General features: G+C 41.7%; 1 protein-coding gene across 2 annotated transcripts in view; it reads right to left on the bottom strand.

Annotated features, from left to right (window-relative positions):
* The window catches only part of LOC137295415 (cyclic nucleotide-gated channel alpha-3-like), a 59,812-nt gene extending 46,109 nt beyond the window's left edge, over positions 1-13,703 (bottom strand). The window contains exons 1-2 of one of the 2 annotated variants that reach the window (XM_067826777.1): positions 13,555-13,703; positions 12,838-12,865 (exon numbers count right to left, since the gene is read on the bottom strand). In XM_067826777.1, the coding sequence (XP_067682878.1) occupies positions 12,838-12,865; positions 13,555-13,637 (111 nt within the window). In that variant the 5' untranslated portion in view covers positions 13,638-13,703. The remainder of the gene's footprint in view (positions 1-12,837; positions 12,866-13,554) is intronic. The other variant, XM_067826776.1, reaches the window with a different exon arrangement.
* Positions 13,704-20,367: the final 6,664 nt, after the last annotated feature.

Below are 20,367 nucleotides of genomic sequence, written 5' to 3'. Positions count from 1 at the left end.
CACTACTACTACTACTGCTGTTGCTGCTCCTCCTCCTCCTCCTACTACTGATACTACTGCTGCTCCTATTACTGCTACTAGCGTGACCACGTTTTTTGAGCTGCTGCTGCCTCTGATGATGATAACGACAATGATGACAGTATTACTATGCCAATGACTATGACAGTATCACAGATGCAACGGCACCTACGTGTGCCACTACTACTACTACTGCTGCTGCTCCTCCTCCTCCTACTACTACTACACATGTACATGATATAGTTGGAATGGTACAGTGGGCTTTGTTTTCAGTAGACATTTCTTATAGATGTGGTATTCGTCTCTTTTATCAATGCCACAGATATGGGCATTCAGCCAAATCTTCTTTCAGTTTGTGACGACCCGATCATTTCTCATTACTATATTCAGTAATGGTTTGATGGATTCATAACGACATGGCGTCATAGATAAACTATAGCAATATGGCTTGGCAGGTGACTTACCGTTATATGAAAGAATTGGGTTGCCAGTTAGTTGTTTTGGATAGCTTCAACTAGAAGCAGTAATAACTCTCACTACACCCACCACAGCCAAGTAGCCAGTGTTGGTACCTGATAATTATAACTCATTCAAAGACACAAAAGCTCAACTGGGTGTATGCTATTTTGACGGGTTATAGAAAATATGCCGACTTTGCTCTTTATGAACTCGAAAACTGAAAAACGAAACTGTTATCAAACTTTACTCTATTCATTTATAATTAGTCAATTCACAAGTGAACTGAGCCTGGGAAAGTTTGTGTCAGAAATAAATTGGTTCACTGAAGACATGGGTAAGGGTTAGAGTCGACTGTCATAACGGGATCGGGTGTTCAAACTCACTGACTTGATTGACACATGTCGCACCCTATTTGCGTAGAAAGATGTTCATGTTGTTGATCACTGGATTGTCTGGTTCAGACTCGATTATTTACAGACCGCAAATGTATATCTCGAATATTGCTACGTTAAACGTGAAACCATGGACAAGAAACATGGACGAGAAATGAAATTGCGGTCACATGCGCCTACCTAGGATGTTATCCTGTTGATTTTCAAACATAAAATGTCTACTTTGCCTACCCTTCACTAGTTTTGTTTACGGTACAAATTTGTAAAAATATAAATTCAATAACATTTTGTAAAAAAAATAATAATAAATTAAGTGCAGATTAAGCTATAATCCTCTTTTTATGCAATATCGCCAACTTAATTTTGGTAAGATAAAATAAACTGAGAAGTATAATTTCTTTTTCCCCTCTGTACGGAAACAGAGGACCTTTGGTGACAAAAGATACACCAAACAGTCCGCCTGAGTCAAGTAGTCCGTCTTCAGTAAATTGTCCGCTGACAGTACTCTAAATGAGACTACACAGTCAGTTAATAGGACTACTTAAGGACCGGCAAGAGAACATTTTCTCCCTTCTAAATATTTTCCTAAAGACACACGCAGACATAGGAACCATATGCTTACGACGTATCCCTCACTGGTCAGTGGTCAATTGTCCTTGACATGTTCAATCCACAGGGAGGGGGTTTTCGGTAAGTGATTGTGAGGGTCAGTGGCCATGTCTGATCAAAGATAGAGGCGTGAGGTGTGTAAACGTCAGCTGGCCACATACGGTGTGTCACCAGAACATGGAGGGAATGTTATCGCTGTTATGAAGTGCTGAATGTGTGGGACATTGTCCCTCAGCCGTTATGAAGTGCTGAATGTGTGGGTCATTGTCCCTCAGCTGTTATGAAGTGGTGTCAGAAATGTCAAGAAGCAGTATACTATTTTAAGAATACATTCATTAATCATTTTAACAGACTTTGAAAATTTGGTTAAAAAGGAAATGACAAGTAGCAGTGTGAAATATTACACCTTCCCTTTGTCAAGAGGCAGATCAAATTCGTGCGGACTTGATCTTCTTTTGTGGCAAGCATGGGTTGCTGAAGACCTATTCTATCCCGGATCTGTATATGGCGGAAGGGGACAACAGAGCAGAGAATTAGTTCCAACCCCTTCTACCCCAACACAGTTTGTTTATCATAATAACCATAATAATACGAAGACAAAACAAGAAAGAAAACGGCTCAGCGGACATATTTCACCAACATTTAAAACTAACATTTCTTAAAGGCTGTTGTTGATATCCCTTGTCGAACAACCAGCCAATGGCTAAATGACCTCAGGGTATTGGCTGAAAATAAACAATTGGGAGAGGTACAGCCAATCAGCGCTAGAACAGTGAAAGAGAGCACTGTATTATTGTGAATGACAGTGACCCATATCTCGAGGCTCTCATGTACTTACAAGAAACAGGCCAGAGTAGATCCATATGTCGTATGTGCCCCCTTCCGCCATTGTTCAACAGATACCCCACATCATGCGCTGCCGTCTTTAGAGACCGACTCAGCGAGTAGGATCCTTGCTTACCGACTAGGTCTGATTCATTGCCAAACTGTTTCAAACGACGACGTAACGCCGTTATACGCACAAGTGTAGGGTATAGAAAATATTGACGAATACACCATTCATGGCCTTTCCTATTACTGACGTTACAGTATCAGATTAATGTCCGAAAAGGTGGATAAGACCATTGTAAGTCCGTTCCCTATTATCGAAGCACTGAACGGTGTCAAGGATTAAATAGTCTTATCCCTTGGAGGCTAATGACGTCTTTGAGAGGTTCACGATCACGTAGACACCACTACAGCCAAAGGACGCTGCTGCCAGATACAACCACCGAGGGGTCACCGTGATAAACCAACACTGTCATCAGTGACGACAATCACGACGGAAGTGTAGGCGAGGTCGTCATGTGAATGTTGTTTCAGCCCCCAAAACGGGTGATTTATTTATACCGTCATCCTCAAATGGGTGTTCATTTGGGGAATGAAACCCGGGTGTTCCGCATGGCGGTAGAAATGATGGTGGACTATCAAATTACAAAATCAAGCAGCTAATAATATCATAATGAATAGTTGCGTTCTACATCATTAAAAGAAGTGTTCTTACCTGGCAGTTGCAAGGGGTTCTCCGGGTGCACTCCGCAGACCCGGACACAATAAATATTGAGAATAATTTATCAGTCAGCATGTTTCAGCTCCATTTAATACTCCCTTAGACTCGACAGTACTAAAAGTGTTTACCGCAGAAACTGTCAAAATCCGTTGTTTACGACATTGTTTTGACGACAGGTGGCAGATCTCGTAATGGATATTAGCGTGTCAATACAGACTGAGTGACCATTGCTGGGTCATTTACACAAGGTCATGGTCACAAGTATTTATAACATTTGAAGTATTAACTGATTGATTTTTCGCTCTCTTATCACCAGCGGTCTTAATGTGTGTATAGAGAACCAGGAAGGACAATGGTACAACACGTGCTCGCCTTTTACGGAGTAGCTGAAATATTGTAAACAGCATACTTAGCTCAAAGAGTGAATGAGGCTAGTTTTACACCGCACGCAGCAATATTGCATTTATATGGCAACGGTCTGAAAACAATCGAGCTCTGACCAGACAATACAGTGATCAACAGCATGAGCATCGATCTATGCAAATGAGAACCAATGCCATGTGTCAACCAAGTCGGCGAGCCTGACCACCTGATCCCGTCATTTGGGTCTTACAAGCATGATTTACTGAAGATCAATTCTAACCCGGATCTTTACAAAGAAACTACTTCAGCGACATAGATGTAGTAAAGGCAATTCCTGCAGCAGCGTCACCTGTTGTCTTAAATGTCGTCGCAAATTCAGTTGTAACAGCCAGTTCTTGAGACGAAACACATGCTCTTCCAATATAACGACGTCCAATATCGTTTTCACATTTCTCCATATATCATATTTCCTATCTGGAAATGCCGAGTTATGAATTATGAATACCCAGTGCCATTTAGAAAGTGGTGAAATGTAACATATGTCTCTATGTTTTAATAATTTGATATTTGAATGTTTCGCATTCACTGACAAATGTTTCAGTTAAAACCGATTTAGTTTGAAGACAACTAAATGTACCAGATTTAAAATTTCTGTCTTTTCATCATTAGATGTTGATGTCAGAATGGGCGACAACCTTTGAAGCTACGTGTGACGATGTCGTAATGCTGACGTTCAACGACACAGCCATGTCACTGTGGTAATGGGCTACTTGACATTACATGCACCCAGCTATCTCACCGCTCCGGATACCAAATGCCGCAGATGTTGTAGTTCCCGACGAACAGTGGGTATAAATATAACAAAACACACCCTTCGGGACAATCGACATTTCCTAAGGACACTACAGTCTCCGAACAGAATGGACACTCCAGTGTTGGCGAAGCTGCTGCTCTAAATTAGCGTTCGTTGTATAAAATGTTTGGGTGTGGATATGCTAAAGATGAGATGCTCCAGACGTAATCTGCCTGGGGTGATCGTAACAGTTTTACATATCGTCACACGGGTCTCAGCCGGGTTATAGTTTGGGGCTAAGTATGTCGGGAATAGGTCGACCCAGCTTTTAATATTTGTCTTTTAAAATAAGCGAAATATGTTACCGCAATCGAAACAGGAAAGCGAGAAGTGTATAGTCTTCAACTTACTGTTGAAGTATCGAAAACTCAGTTCTATTATCACGGCACGTATGCTGAAACAAGCAGATTGTACTATTCCGAATCAAGTGAACATGACTTCATGAATTGTTATGAAATGATGATGATACCAGGTGCTCGTGAAACAGTGATCGTACCCTGTTCCACCAATGCCCTCTGTCATAAACACACGCTAAGACAAAACAATTGTTGGTCTGGGAAAACTCGGAACATATAGCGCAAACCAAAGAATCGGGCATACATTTGCCACTATTTTCGCAAACCGTGTGCGATATATGTCGGAAATAGCACCTTAAATATTCAAATCATCGTCGTCGTCGTCGTCGTCATCATCGTCGTCGTCATCATCATCGTCGTCGTCGTCATCATCATCATCGTCGTCGTCATCGTCGTCGTCGTCATCATCATCATATTTGGTATTGTCATGCACATATCCATCACAGAACACTTTGGGAGGTGTGCAGATGTCTTGGACAGTCACATAGCGGGAATATTGTTGAGTAGGGCTTTAAATACAAATACAAACAAACAAATGAAGGTCTGGCAACAATTAGCTATAAATTCTGAAAGGCGACATGTTACAGTGGTATTTGTTCTGATCACACTTCCCAGATGATAGTGTCTTACCAGGGTCAAGATACGGGACACGTTGTTAGCAACGACGAACAGATGGCAGCGTCACACGTCACGATTCATCATCGCGACAGTACAACATAACCGGCAATCCGGAAACATCGTTCATGGTCAGATTATGAACACAGGAATCTGTTACGCAAACAGACACGCATTACCTGATCGGTTAGCTACAAACTGTAATGTGTTCTTATGTAACGTCTTGCTCGGGGCTGCTCTCGGCTTGGATTTAGGCAGCCCCATCTAACAACGTAATAGGGTGTAAAGCGCTGTTACCTCCCCTGTGAGAACCGTACGTGTACATATCCTATGTATAGATTTAAACAACACCAACTCACCATCTAATACGGTATATAGCACCATTCCGTACCCTTGAGAACCGCACTAGTATATATCTACACAACCCCATCTGACAATGCAATCAGGTGTACAACACCATTCCCTTCTATTGAGAACCATAGTGTATAGATCAGATGTATAGATTTACACATCCAAACTCACAATGTAATTCGGTGTTTAAGGCTATTCCTTCCTACCGAGAACGGTACATGTACAGATCCGATGTATAGAATTCAAGAACCCCCAACTCTCTATGTAATACTGTGAATAGCACCATTCGCATCCTTGAGTACCGTACATGTATGGATCCGATGAACACATTTACACAACCCAATCTTACTATGCAACAAAGATCATAGTGTTATTTTAGATACGACTTGTAGATTTAAACTATCTAATAAGCTGCATAGGGTTATTTTCCCCTATTAGAACCAGTCGTTTATCGATCTGATGTCATGAAATTAGCATATTTCAGCACTGTTTGGTGCTACGTATTTTTATGTGTTTCTCAAATTCAGTCTGAACAATGAAGAGAGCGGGCATGCAAAAACATGAACTTACTTTTCCATACATAAATTGTGCAACGTATTTTACTAAATGTTACAGTTTTAATCACTAGGTGACACTAGTGCAGTAGTTTATTGTGTAGATCGATTTCTTTAACAAAAGTAGATGAAATAAGTTCTGTTGGTCTTGACAGGTGTTTAACAGGTAAGGGAATGCCTCTTATCACATCAAGGCATCTATTACCAAAGACGAGGAAAACTAAGGTTAGAACACTTGTATTATCATGTCACATCGGATTGAAAACTTTCAGCGGGGTAGAGCTAGGTGGACAGACTGATACCGACAACCCGACACAATAACACAATACTTCTGTAAATCAGTCCCACTGTAAGACGTTTTCTAAATACCATGTCGGGTATATCACCCTGTATACGTAAAATCTCTTGAAGTGTGTCGATAGAAGCTGGACGACACATAAATGAAAAAAGGTTTTAACCTGACAGTATTATTCAGAGGCATACAGATACATTGAAGAATTATCACCTAACATTAAACCCCCGTGACTGTACGGATATAAAACTCGTAATGAGTAGTGTGAACAATTAACACCGTGCCACCTCTACCGTGTGACTGTTGGTTGTTTGTTTTTTTCGTTGTTTGTTGCTGAAGGTAAGAGATTATATTTCAGCTATGTAGGTTTATGATTGGAACTTTACATCGCTGAAATTTTCTGTTTGATTAAATTGTGTTTATTGTCTACACGCGGAATGACTTTGGAGCTGAGTGACATTGGATCATAGTGGCATTTATTTAACATTAACTTGACAAAAGCATGAAGCTATCTGTGATTGTGGTTGAACATGAACCAAATATAAAGGGGATCTTCTTTGGTACACAACCGATCGATTTGCACCTTGGGTTTGCAGTGTTTCGGTGACGCTTTGAAGCCTAGAAATGAAGGTATTTTAGTCGATGCAACAACCACCACCATCACCGCTACTACTCCTCCTCCTCCTCCTCCTCCTACTACTACTCCTGCTGCTGCTGCTACTACTACTACTGCTGCTGCTGCTGCTGCTGCTGCTACTACTACTGCTGCTGCTGCTACTACTGCAGCTACTACTACTACTACTGCTGCTGCTACTACTACTACTACTGCTGCTGCTGCTACTACTACTACTACTGCTGCTACTACTACTACTCCTGCTGCTGCTACTACTACTACTACTACTGCTGCTGCTGCTGCTGCTACTACTGCTACTACTACTCCTGCTGCTGCTACTACTACTACTACTACTACTACTACTACTGGGACCGACTCATTTGTCCGGATAGGAAAGCAGTCCGGACTACACATCTTTTGTCCATTACCGTGGACACTGCCAAGATAGGTACCTCCCTTTAATAAGAACACCCAAGAACTTGAATTGTTGTCTTTTTTGGTTTACACTCCTGCCTACTGGCTCTGTAAATTTCCACGAATTTACTACTACTACTGCTACTACTACGACGACGGCGGCGGCGGCGACTACTACTACTACTAACACTACAGTGACTACTGTCAACATATGGGTGAAATATTGCCGATGTGACTTAAAATCTGAACTCACTTGCTACTTCTCCTCCTCCTACTACTACTGCTGTTGCTGCTGCTGCTACTACTACTACAATGACGACGAACACCACCACTAATAATAATAGTATCAATCATCACCGTCATCATATCTAGTGACAATGCAGGCAATGCACATTAATTACCTTCTCTGTTTACATATTAATGATTGCAGAAGGCCCTGCACACAGAATCGAGAAGTGAGAGTTTTTGTAGACGAACATTTTTTTTTCTTCGTTCCGATAAACATTCAGTCGACTAATATGTATCATAATTACAACAAAAACAATGGCTAATTACTTTCGCCTGATTGAATGGTGATTTTTTCAGATTTATATTTCATTTCCTGTTATTTAATGTTGGTGTAGCACTGCAGGGCTGCTACATAACCGAATTATTAGATCCACGTAAAGGAATGGGAGACTGCCACGGTCCTGAATATATGACTGCGTGTTGCTATTTTGGCAGTCAATATATCACCATACGGAACGACAGTGATTAAAACACCACCACAGATGACATTAATTTCGTTCTTTATAAGGCCACAACTCACCCAGTACGTGGTTGTATTGATTTATACCAATATGTGGATGTTGTAAATTCTGTGTAATGATCACATAGACTTCTATTGCAGCTATAGCATCAACTGTACAATACGTTACTGACAGTACCATGAAATATGAATCTCGAATCGATTAAGCTAATGGGATGTAGCACTGACAGTTTCAGAGATATACATGTATATCAGCTTAGGAAGTCGTATTTTGTTTAAAAGTAAATGTAGTAGCATTGTAGTGTGTTTGGTTAGTTGTTTAAAGCAACACTCGGCAAATATTAACGCTTATCACGGCGACTAAATAACCGCCCGGACTAGATAATCCAGTGACTGACATCATGAGCATCGACCTACGCCATTGGGACACGATGACATGAGTCATCCATAACCTGCAGGGTAGTGGTAGTAAAGTTTGCACAGAAGTGGTAGAACAGCCACATGCAGTGCAGGTGAAGTAAAGGTGTCTAGAGTTGGTAGAATAACCACCTGCAGAACAGATCTAGCTGCTCTTGTAAGGAGCGAGGTGTTTGTAGAACAACCACCTGCAAAACAGGGGTAGTAAAGTGTAAAGTCTTGGTCGAACATCTACCTGCAGAACAGTTGTAATAAAGAGTACAGTGTTGGCAGAACAGCCCCCTGCAGAGCAGTTGTAGTAAAGGTTAAATAGTAGTGGCTCAGCCATCACCGACGGACCAGTGGTTTTAACGTTTGGGACTTGTAACAAGCAAAAAAGGCTAGCTTGATACGTTAGTTCCAGCATACACGTCGTCGGTGAGAGACTCATATAAAACAAGGGTAACAGATAAAATAGATAAAGCGCGCACCTTACTGCTGCATGAATGAATGTTCTTTTCTGCCTCCACTGGTTACAAAGAGTACAATTATCTCAAATGCTGTATATATTTTAACATTAAATCAGCTCATAGGATATTGAAAGAAAATAGCACATTGAAGATTTGATGAGCGAGATACAGCCTAGCCAGAGTTTCCCCGGAAATATTTTTTACACATGGTACCGTATGGGCTGTCCGTTCCAGGAACTGATTCCTCAGTAGACGACGTTAAAGGAGGTCGTCCATGTTGTAAGGTGAGGTGTTACACAACAAGTTCCATATTTGTGTTTAACACACTGTTCAATCAATAACGACATTCAACCCCCATTCACTCAGTAACACAATAGTCCTAATTATCCATGCATACAGATCTACCTCAAATAAAATGGGGGAGACGTTATGACGCACTAAAGCGTAGGAGACGACCCTCTGCAGAGCAAGGTAGTAAAGGTGTGTAGTGTTGGTGGAACAACCACATTCAGAGCAGGTGTAGTAAAGGCGTGTAGTGTTGGAAGAACAAACACATGCAGAGCAGGGTAGTAAAGGTGTCTACTGTTGGTGGAACAACCACATGCAGAGCATGGTAGTAAAGGTGTGTAGTGTTGGTAGAACAACCACATGCAGAGCAGGGTATTAAAGGTGTGTAGTGTTGGTGGAACATCCACATGCAGAGCAGGGGTAGTAAAGGCGTAGAGTGTTGGTGGAACATCCACATGCAGAGCATGGTAGTAAAGGTGAGTAGTGTTGATGGAACAACCACATGCAGAGCAGGGTAATAAAGGTGTGTAGTGTTGGTGGAACATCCACATGCAGAGCAGGGTAGTAAAGGTGTCTAGTGTTGGTAGAACCACATGCAGAGCAGGGGTAGTAAAGGTGTGTAGTGTTGATAGAACAACCACATGCAGAGCAGGGGTAGTAAAGGTGTGTAGTGTTGGTGGAACATCCACATGCAGAGCAGGGTAGTAAAGGTGTCTAGTGTTGGTAGAACCACATGCAGAGCAGGGTTTTAAAGGTGTGTAGTGTTGGTGGAACAACCACATGCAGAGCAGGGTAGTAAAGGTGTGTAGTGTTGGTAGAACAACTACATGCAGAGCAGGGGTAGTAAAGGCGTAGAGTGTTGGTAGAACAACCACATGCAGAGCAGGGTAGTAAAGGTGTGTAGTGTTGATGGAACAACCACATGCAGAGGAGGGTTTTAAAGGTGTGTAGTGTTGGTAGAACAGCCACATGCAGATCAGGGGTAGTAAAGGTGTGTAGTGTTGGTAGAACAACCACATGCAGAGCAGGGGTAGTAAAGGCGTAGAGTGTTGGTGGAACATCCACATGCAGAGCAGGGTAATAAAGGTGTGTAGTGTTGGTGGAACAACCACATGCAGAGCAGGGTTTTAAAGGTGTGTAGTGTTGGTGGAACAACCACATGCAGAGCAGGGGTAGTAAAGGCGTAGAGTGTTGGTTGAACATCCACATGCAGAGCAGGGTAGTAAAGGTGTGTAGTGTTGGTGGAACATCCACATGCAGAGCAGGGTAGTAAAGGTGTGTAGTGTTGGTGGAACATCCACATGCAGAGCAGGGTAGTAAAGGTGTCTAGTGTTGGTGGAACATCCACATGCAGAGCAGGGTAATAAAGGTGTGTAGTGTTGGTGGAACAACCACATGCAGAGCAGGGTTTTAAAGGTGTGTAGTGTTGGTAGAACAACCACATGCAGAGCAGGGGTAGTAAAGGCGTAGAGTGTTGGTTGAACATCCACATGCAGAGCAGGGTAGTAAAGGTGTGTAGTGTTGGTGGAACATCCACATGCAGAGCAGGGTAGTAAAGGTGTGTAGTGTTGGTGGAACATCCACATGCAGAGCAGGGTAGTAAAGGTGTGTAGTGTTGGTGGAACAACCACATGCAGAGCAGGGGTAGTAAAGGCGTAGAGTGTTGGTGGAACATCCACATGCAGAGCAGGGTAATAAAGGTGTGTCGTGTTGGTGGAACAACCACATGCAGAGCAGGGTTTTAAAGGTGTGTAGTGTTGGTAGAACAACCACATGCAGAGCAGGGGTAGTAAAGGCGTAGAGTGTTGGTTGAACATCCACATGCAGAGCAGGGTAGTAAAGGTGTGTAGTGTTGGTGGAACATCCACATGCAGAGCAGGGTAGTAAAGGTGTCTAGTGTTGGTGGAACATCCACATGCAGAGCAGGGTAGTAAAGGTGGGCTTATCCACCACCGACGGAGCAGTGGTTTGTCGGCCGTAATGTACGGGACATGTAACACACGGCACAGACTAGCATGATACCTTAGTTCCAGAATACACGGCACAGACTAGCATGATACCTTAGTTCCAGAATACACGGCAAAGACTAGCATGATACCTTAGTTCCAGAATACACGTTGTCGGTCAGTGACACACATGAAACAAAAGTAACAGATAAACCATGCACCTTACCTCTGGCAGTATGGTTGTCACATTACATAGAGAACGTAAACAAAGCCCTCTAAAGCAGGCTAAACAGTTCGGTGGTACATTATACTGAGACCAAATGACCAAATGCACATAAGAACCGGACAACTATCTCCCGTCGACAACTGACACCTTTCACCAAACACGTTCCAGCCATATTTGTCCTCAACAAATATATGCCTTGTCCCTGCGTTGTTCAAGTACACCGTCCATGCACTCATTACAACAGTCTTCCTGATTATTCATACATACAGTTCTACCTTAAATAACGGTAATTCAGATGCATTCAAGTTTACCATTGAGATCATATTTGCATTGTACACGGAGACGATCGAGAATTCATTACGTTCAACAGCGCAGGCGGTGGGACATGCGCAGTAAACGACATGATTGCAGTGTATGTTCAGACGACCATGAACATGGGAAGTATGTTGTTGATGTTATATATTTACATCTTGGTGACAGCATGTCAATCTCCAGGTATATATGCAATACATCTGTCGTTCATACGAATATGTCACAATGACATTCTACAACCTCAGTACACAGTTGCCGCTGTGATTTGAACATGCCTCCTAGAAGTTTAGACAACCGCGTGTGAAGAAAAACAATAAGGAAATGAAACACATGTCTGTTTTGTGACACATGCTGTTAGACAACATGTCAGTACCGTGCATTCCAAATACTTTGCACTAATTAGACTCTAATATCTGTCAGGTAGATTGGTGAATATTTAATGAAAAGCGTCGCGTTGGTGTCGTTAAAGTATGCGCAAAACAACTGTTCCCAGTTACCCGATGGGATCGTTTTCAACAAAATATCCAGTGTATAATATGTCAGGGTTAAATCACATCATGCACTTTTTCACTGCATTCTTGTTTTCGCGACACTGATGTATGAAGTGCATGACATAATTGTTCCCGCTATTTCGCCTTTCGTGTTCAGTGGGATCTGTGACTCGACAAACTCGAGGCTCATTATTCTATTGATTTGTACATCATATATACATTCACAGTGTGTGAAATAGTTTCCAAATCTTGCTGACCAGTCGATCAAGCTATACCTGAAGGTTACTAGCCCATAAAATAGTTCACTGTGGCCATTTACTGGTCCGACTGGATTTTTACAAGCCACAGGCTGGCGGGCCAGTGGCTATTTCGCACACTGTGTACAGACGAGGGGTGCTAAAAGAAATCTCAATTGTTTAGTGAAAATTGATGAAATTTACATCGTACTGACTTGATTATATCAGACTGAAATATTTCAATACCATTAGTAAATATTGTAAAAGAAAAATGTTCAAAACTCACCGTATCACTATTTTCCTGACTGTCATTTCTGAAACAAGAAAACTTCGATAACTGATGGGGACAGCAAGGGAGAACGTAACACAATATCCTGGCAGCTGTCACATCAAGCCGTGTGACCTCAACTATCGGGCTTGTGTACATTCGCTAATGTTGCCATGCTTGACATAATCTCGACTGCTCAACCACAGTGTCCATTACGACATCCTTTCCTGCACCATGTCCCATCAGTACTTCGAGTAATATCAGCTGTTTTTACCTCGGATGCTAGTTAACTGAAATCAGTTCCTGCCTGTGTGTAGTTGGGTGTTTTGTTTGACAAGTTCGATTGTCGTAAATCATTCATAACTGACAACTATTTGCAAGAGTAAACAGAAGCAGACAGTTTCTATGACTGATTTGAACCCAGCTACTTCAAAGCTCTGACCATGGCGCTACACGCAGTTACTTATCCTCTCGATCGGAACAAAGGTAATTTAAACAAACCGTGCCGAAATGTTGCATAGGCACTACACACGATACAATAATATCAATTAATGATGGTAGAATCATATCAATTCAGGTCGTCATTATTAAACTACCTCTAGGTATGACATGCACTACCTTACATAGGATTTAAACGCACTGATACATAATGTCAACAGCGTTTTAACAGTTTTATTCATTATTGATTAAATTTAAATTTTGAATACCTTCTTTTAAATGTCTTGAACCGCTTACCGCGTTCCCCAATCTGCCATGACTGAGGCATGTCGCTTTGCTCCTCGTTTGTTACCTTCAAGAACGTTTACGATAGCGTACATATCCCGATCTCTTCCACTGAAACATTGAAAACACTGTCACATGTGGCGAGCTGGCGAGGCCACGACGCGACCGGTGATTCGGCAATTTGTTCCCTCGGTGATTATTATCCACCCAACTTTTACCGACGTGTTGAATGCATCGGCGGATTAATCTTGTATTACCGAGGAAAGTAACGAGGCGTTATTGTCCCCAGCAGGTGTTGATTTGGTATGTCAATACACCTGAATTGTGTACAGAATAGGGATGTGGAGACAACGGCAGGTTATGGATTTCCATAGGCTGCTAATTCAACTGAGTGATTTATGTCCCCCGCCAATAACATGTCCCCAGGGATTAGCAACGTTTGTTGAGTTATGCCCCTTGGTCACATAACACGGACTAAGTACAACTGCAACGATGGATGTCTTTAAACCGAGTTCGCTTAATTCATGTTCAGATAAGGATTCCCTTCATACACGCCCCTCCACGTACTCTCAAGTGGAAAGCTGTTACGGTTCAGCAATCTGTATAGAATTGGATGGAAATTTTCAACAATTGGAAACATGAAACTTTATTGCAATGAGTGCTGCCAGGGAGAATAATAATACTTGTCTATTATAGTCTCTAGGGCTGCTTATTGAAAACGTTGACCTGCTTTGAATCGGAGCATCATAGGGCAGCTGCAATGTGCAGTGCTCGGACATGCATCAACAACTCAAGCCAAATATACATCTGTAGAAGTGGTGAGAGATCAGTGCTTAGACTGAGTGTAAATGTAACATGTACAATGGCGTGCTACTAGGCGTATATAAGCAGTCAGTTACAGTCCTATTTAGTTTGAAGCACTAATGATGACTGACTGACAATGGGGATTCATACATGGGGAATATAGCTACATCATAAACGCATGTGTATTGGGGAATTACAAATGAAGGCATTATAAACTAATTCTTACTTATGGGAATGATATACAAGTATATGGCATTGGCATTGTGCAGAGGGATACATACGTACTGGTTCTCTCTCTCTCTCCCTCTCCCTCCCTCCTCCCCTCCCCCCCACACCTCTCTCTCTCACACACACGATAAAACGTTATAATCGAAGGAGGGATACATACGTACTGGTTCTCTCTCTCTCTCCCTCTCCCTCCCTCCTCCCCTTCCCCCACCCCTCTCTCTCTCACACACACGATAAAACGTTATAATCGAAGGAGGGATACACACGTACTGGTTCTCTCTCTCTCTCTCCCTCTCCCTCCCTCCCCCCCTCCCCCCACCCCTCTCTCTCACACACACGATAAAACGTTATAATCGAAGGAGGGATACACACGTACTGGTTCTCTCTCTCTCTCCCTCCCTCCCCCCCCCCCACCCCTCTCTCTCACACACACGATAAAACGTTATAATCGAAGGAGGGATACACACGTACTGGTTCTCTCTCTCTCTCCCTCTCCATCTCCCTCCCCCCCCCCCACCCCTCTCTCTCTCACACACACGATAAAACGTTATAATCGAAGGAGGGACACATACGTACTGGTTCTCTCTCTCTCTCTCCCTCTCCCTCCCTCCTCCCCTCCCCCCCAACCCTCTCCCTCTCACACACACGATAAAACGTTATAATCGAAGGAGGGATACACACGTACTGGTTCTCTCTCTCCCTCCCTCCTCCCCTCCCCTCCCCCCCACCCCTCTCTCTCTCACACACACGATAAAACGTTATAATCGAAGGAGGGATACACACGTACTGGTTCTCTCTCTCTCTCCCTCTCCCTCCCTCCTCCCCTCCCCCCACCCCTCTCTCTCTCACACACACGATAAAACGCTATAATCGAAGGAGGGATACACACGTACTGGTTCTCTCTCTCTCTCCCTCCCCCTCCCTCCTCCCCTCCCCCCCAACCCTCTCTCTCTCACACACACGATTAAACGTTATAATCGAAGGAGGGATACACACGTACTGGTTCTCTCTCTCTCTCCATCCCTCCTCCCCTCCCCCCCACCCCTCTCTCTCTCACACACACGATAAAACGTTATAATCGAAGGAGGGATACACCCACAATAATCATCAGATCATCTTAAACATAGACACAAATGGGAGATATAGTCAAAGAAATTACAAAAGCATTATAAATGAAGGATAGAATGACATGAAGCATGAAGCATTGTAAACGATGGATATACAGAAAGATATAAGAGAAGCATTGTAGACGATGGATATACAGAAAGATATAACAGAAGCATTGTAAACGATGGATATACAGAAAGATATAACAGAAGCATTGTAGACGATGGATATACAGAAAGATATAACAGAAGCATTGTAGACGATGGATATACAGAAAGATATAACAGAAGCATTGTAGACGATGGATATACAGAAAGATATAACAGAAGCATTGTAGACGATGGATATACAGAAAGATATAACAGAAGCATTGTAGACGATGGATATACAGAAAGATATTACAGAAGCATTGTAGACGATGGATATACAGAAAGATATTACAGAAGCATTAGCTGTGATATATCCATAAGAATCACAGTGACATTTTACACGATGGATATATTGATATGAATCGCAGAGGGATTAGGAAGGTGGGATATACTGATATGAATCGCAGAGGGGTTATGAAGGTGGGATATACTGATATGAATCACAGAGAGATTACGAAAGTGGGATAAACTGATATGAACCACAGTGACACTATGAACAAGGGATATACTGATATGAACCACAGTGACGTTATAAACGAAGAATATATTGATGTGAATCCCAAAAGGAATTATGAAAGTGGGATAAACTTATATGAATCACAGTGACACTATGAACAAGGGATATACTGATATGAACCACAGTGACGTTATAAACGAAGAATATATTGATATGAATCCCAAAGGAATTATGAAAGTGGGATAAACTTATATGAATCACAGTGATATTATGAACAAGGGGTATACTGATGTGAATCACACTGTCACTATAAACACGGGATATATTGATATAAATCACAGGGACGTTATAAACGAGGAATATAATGACAGCATTCAAATATAAGAGCACCCAAGTAAGGGATACACTCGCCGAATCAGAGACAGAGAAATTACGAACTGTGACATACATACAGAAATTTCCCCCTACTGGTGTTCCATACACTGACATAAACGAGGAGAGATTACAGACAATGAATCACTTCAACATTACATCCTCCATACAACTTTACCTATTTTCTAGTTGTTTCCTTTCATTGTGTCCAGCGAGTCTTCATTACTCTGTCATCACTGACTTGCCACATCACCAGACAGATCATGTCAATAACTCCTGCAGCTGCTGCACGCGACGTCTTCGCATTCAGACACAGACACAAGCAGGTTCCGGTCTTTGACGACACAATTTATAGCAATGCCTGGGGTCTGTTTAATCTGTTCCGTGGTTTCGGTAGAGACTTATCATTACTTGCAATTATTCGAAATATGTGTCGTTCATAATGAATGCTTGTTGGGGATTCTGGCTTTAAGTAGGATGTAAATATACTGAGCATAATAGAAGTCACTTTTATTGTGATCAAGGTATGTTAGAGCACTGGGCTTAATCGCGGATTAACACTGGGCTCTGTCTATACACATTACGAGCACTGTTCTCCCAGCGCTTATGTAGAAGAAACTCAGTTCAGTGCGTCGTCTTTAGCAACAGTCTGAGTAAACTTAGTCTCAGCGTTATTCGTTGCACTCCACAGTAGAGCAGTGTAACGACAAATATTAAAACGAAGTATTCTGACACTGCTTTAGCAAATGTTTCACTTGATTTAGTTAAGATATGGTAAAATCTTAAGGTGCCAAACACTGAGGCTCTGGCGTCAGTTGCATATGCAAGTGTAAAACTGTAACGTAATGTATTAAGAACAAAGCTAGAGTAATCGCTAGTGTCCTGAATATATTATTCTGGACGCTTGAAGATCCGGGCTAGAACCCATGCTTGCCATAAAAGACGACTCTGCTTGTTGTGAGATGCGACCATCATAATCGGGTGGTCAGGCTCGCTAACTTGGTTGAAACATGTCATCGGTTCCCAACTGCGCAGATCGATACTCATGTTGTTGGTCACTGGATTGTCTGGTCCAGACTTGATTATTTAGAGACCGCCGCCACGTAGCTGGAATATTGCTGAGTGCGGTGTAAAACTAATCTCACTCATTGACCCACATTATTCTGTGTATAATGTTATGGTAAAACAGTATATATTATGTCATGACTATTCAGTTAAAAAATTCGTAAGATACTAATCAAAACACATTCTAATGATGAGTGTGGTTTAATGCCTCGTCGAACACTATTCAAGTCATGTTACGGTCTGTGGCAGAATTTTCTGACATAACCAAAGGGACGTAACTCGACACGACATGACGACGTCTTTGCCTGTTGGCTACCATCACATTTTGTGGAATATACTGAGGTCCATATCATGAGAAGGATAGTTAACTTCTGGCCTTTCATTAGCATGTTCATGCTTGATGTTTTGGCAAAAGGAATTTTGTTGTAAATTTGAATTGGATTATTTAAGTTCGATAGATGGTTTAGTGCTGTGGGGGTTTAACCGCATCGTACCTATCTCGCATCTGGAGGATAAGCCATACGTATTATGCTCCCCATACATACAGAACTACATACACGTATACACGACATACCGTTTAGTGGTGTTCTTTTAGCATCACGTCATAACCACACAATCTGTTTTCACAAGGTCCGCGTTAGAATCGGTCTACAGTAATCCCATTTACGCATGTCGTGAGGAAGGTCAGATTCGTTGGCTTGGTTGATGCATGTCATCGTATGGCGTACAGCGATACTCATGGTGTAAGTCACTGGATTGTCCAATCCAGACACGAATATTTTCAAACATATAACTTGAATATTGTCTAATGTGATGGCAAACGAACAACCAGTTTCTCTGTCAGAGTGGGAAAGATTTAATAGACGCACTCGCACACGCACACGCACACGCACTCGCTCTCGCACTCGCACTCGCAAACAAGCAAACAAACAACACTCTCACATATCTTTTAAGTGCGCTTCATGCAGTTGTGTTGAATTCGACACCTCTCTGTTGTAATGTTGAAATACTCCATGAATCGTTCTCGTGGTGCTCTAAAAGTATATAATCTTTCAGCTTACACCTGCAGAGCATTTTGTTGTGAGATACTACAGTGTAACCTATTATGCATACGTGCAACTTTGCTCCGAGGCATTATCAACGGTCGCAACACAATCACATGTCTTTATTACAATAGTACAGTTAAGTGTGCAATTAAACATTTTTTAAAACGTGTAATCAACATCGTCAACGCAATATACATAATACTGGTATAATTTTTCAATTCAAAATTGTGTACAAATTTTTATGAATTACGGGGTTTTTTTGCTAAAAATATATAACAACCAAAGGATGGCAAAGTGTGCACAAATACATGTATATCTTAACTGAATTGTTGCAGATAACTGTCGATATAATTTGATGTAATCTGAAATGCTTGAAATTCATATACTATTACCACAATATATCCAATGTGTTCAGAATACGGACGAGTTGCATGCCTTCGCGGAATAAATATCTACTTCTGTGCGGTTGTCTATAATCTATAATGAAATACTTACACGACCAATACACTTGTTAGAACGAATCAGAGTGTCTACCTGAGCGGTTCCGAAATAGTGTGTACATTTCAGTGACGTGTGGAAAGTGTATACACAGACTGAAGTTGTTTCCTAGCACTTGGACCTATTTCAAACATAAAAATATTTTATCCATGATCTTGCTATTCCTCCATGAGTTAGATGTTCTAACAGCACGAAACTTGAATAATCATTTGAAATGGAGGTTTCTATATTTTTACATTTTTTAATTATTGTTTTATTATTTTTATATTTCTATTGTCCCCTGCCGTGATGTTGCTGACAAGACGTTGCTCACTCACTCGAATTTAAATCGACCAAGTGTTGCCATGGATTGGTTTAATCCACAAACCGAAACACGAGTCTCGTTAATCAATTCAGACTATGCCCTGCTTTTCAGCCAATCAGAATTTTCTCGGATCTGTTGAAAAGAGACACTACAAGTAACTCGGGTGACAATGAGTTCCAATACCCTGTGTCATAGGAAATTGGTATTTACAACTGAATTTTAGCTTTAAACTTTAAAAATTCGTATTTCTATATTTTATGTCGAGGTTTAGGCAGCATGTCGTTAACTAAACCGTCACAGGCTGCGACTGTTGGAAGAGATCGTATACTAATTCACAATTCATATGGCTACCTGGTTAAATCTGTTCTGTGTTCTTTGCACTTTAGAATATTTGCACAAGAGTATTTTTGTAACTTACAATGTGATTGATATGATATTATAAGTCTACCAGACCGGCAAAAATTTACGCGGTTGTTTTGCATGAACTGTTCCTCATGTTCCTCATGCAACATAGCTTACTTGCCGATCTGTCGCACGGGTACCTTCCAGAGATAATTTCGTCCTAAAGTATAAACTGGGCTGTGAGTGTATCGATGTCCTGACATACGAATTAAATAATCGCCGAACAGCCAGTTTCTTTTATTGAGCCTGTAATTGATTTTCTATAAGAAACAAAAGAAAAAGCCACCGTTGTCGCGAGAAATTGTTGCTTGACCATTTGAACGGGAAAAAGACCCCTGAAACTGGGAACATTGTACATGTATGAACAAATTCGTCTAAATCATACGTATGCAT

The sequence above is a fragment of the Haliotis asinina genome, chromosome 8, assembly GCF_037392515.1.
Source record: "Haliotis asinina isolate JCU_RB_2024 chromosome 8, JCU_Hal_asi_v2, whole genome shotgun sequence".
Classification (NCBI taxonomy): domain Eukaryota; kingdom Metazoa; phylum Mollusca; class Gastropoda; order Lepetellida; family Haliotidae; genus Haliotis; species Haliotis asinina.
The sequence above is the reverse complement of the archived record's forward strand: the minus strand, read 5'-3'. Positions and strand labels throughout refer to the sequence as shown.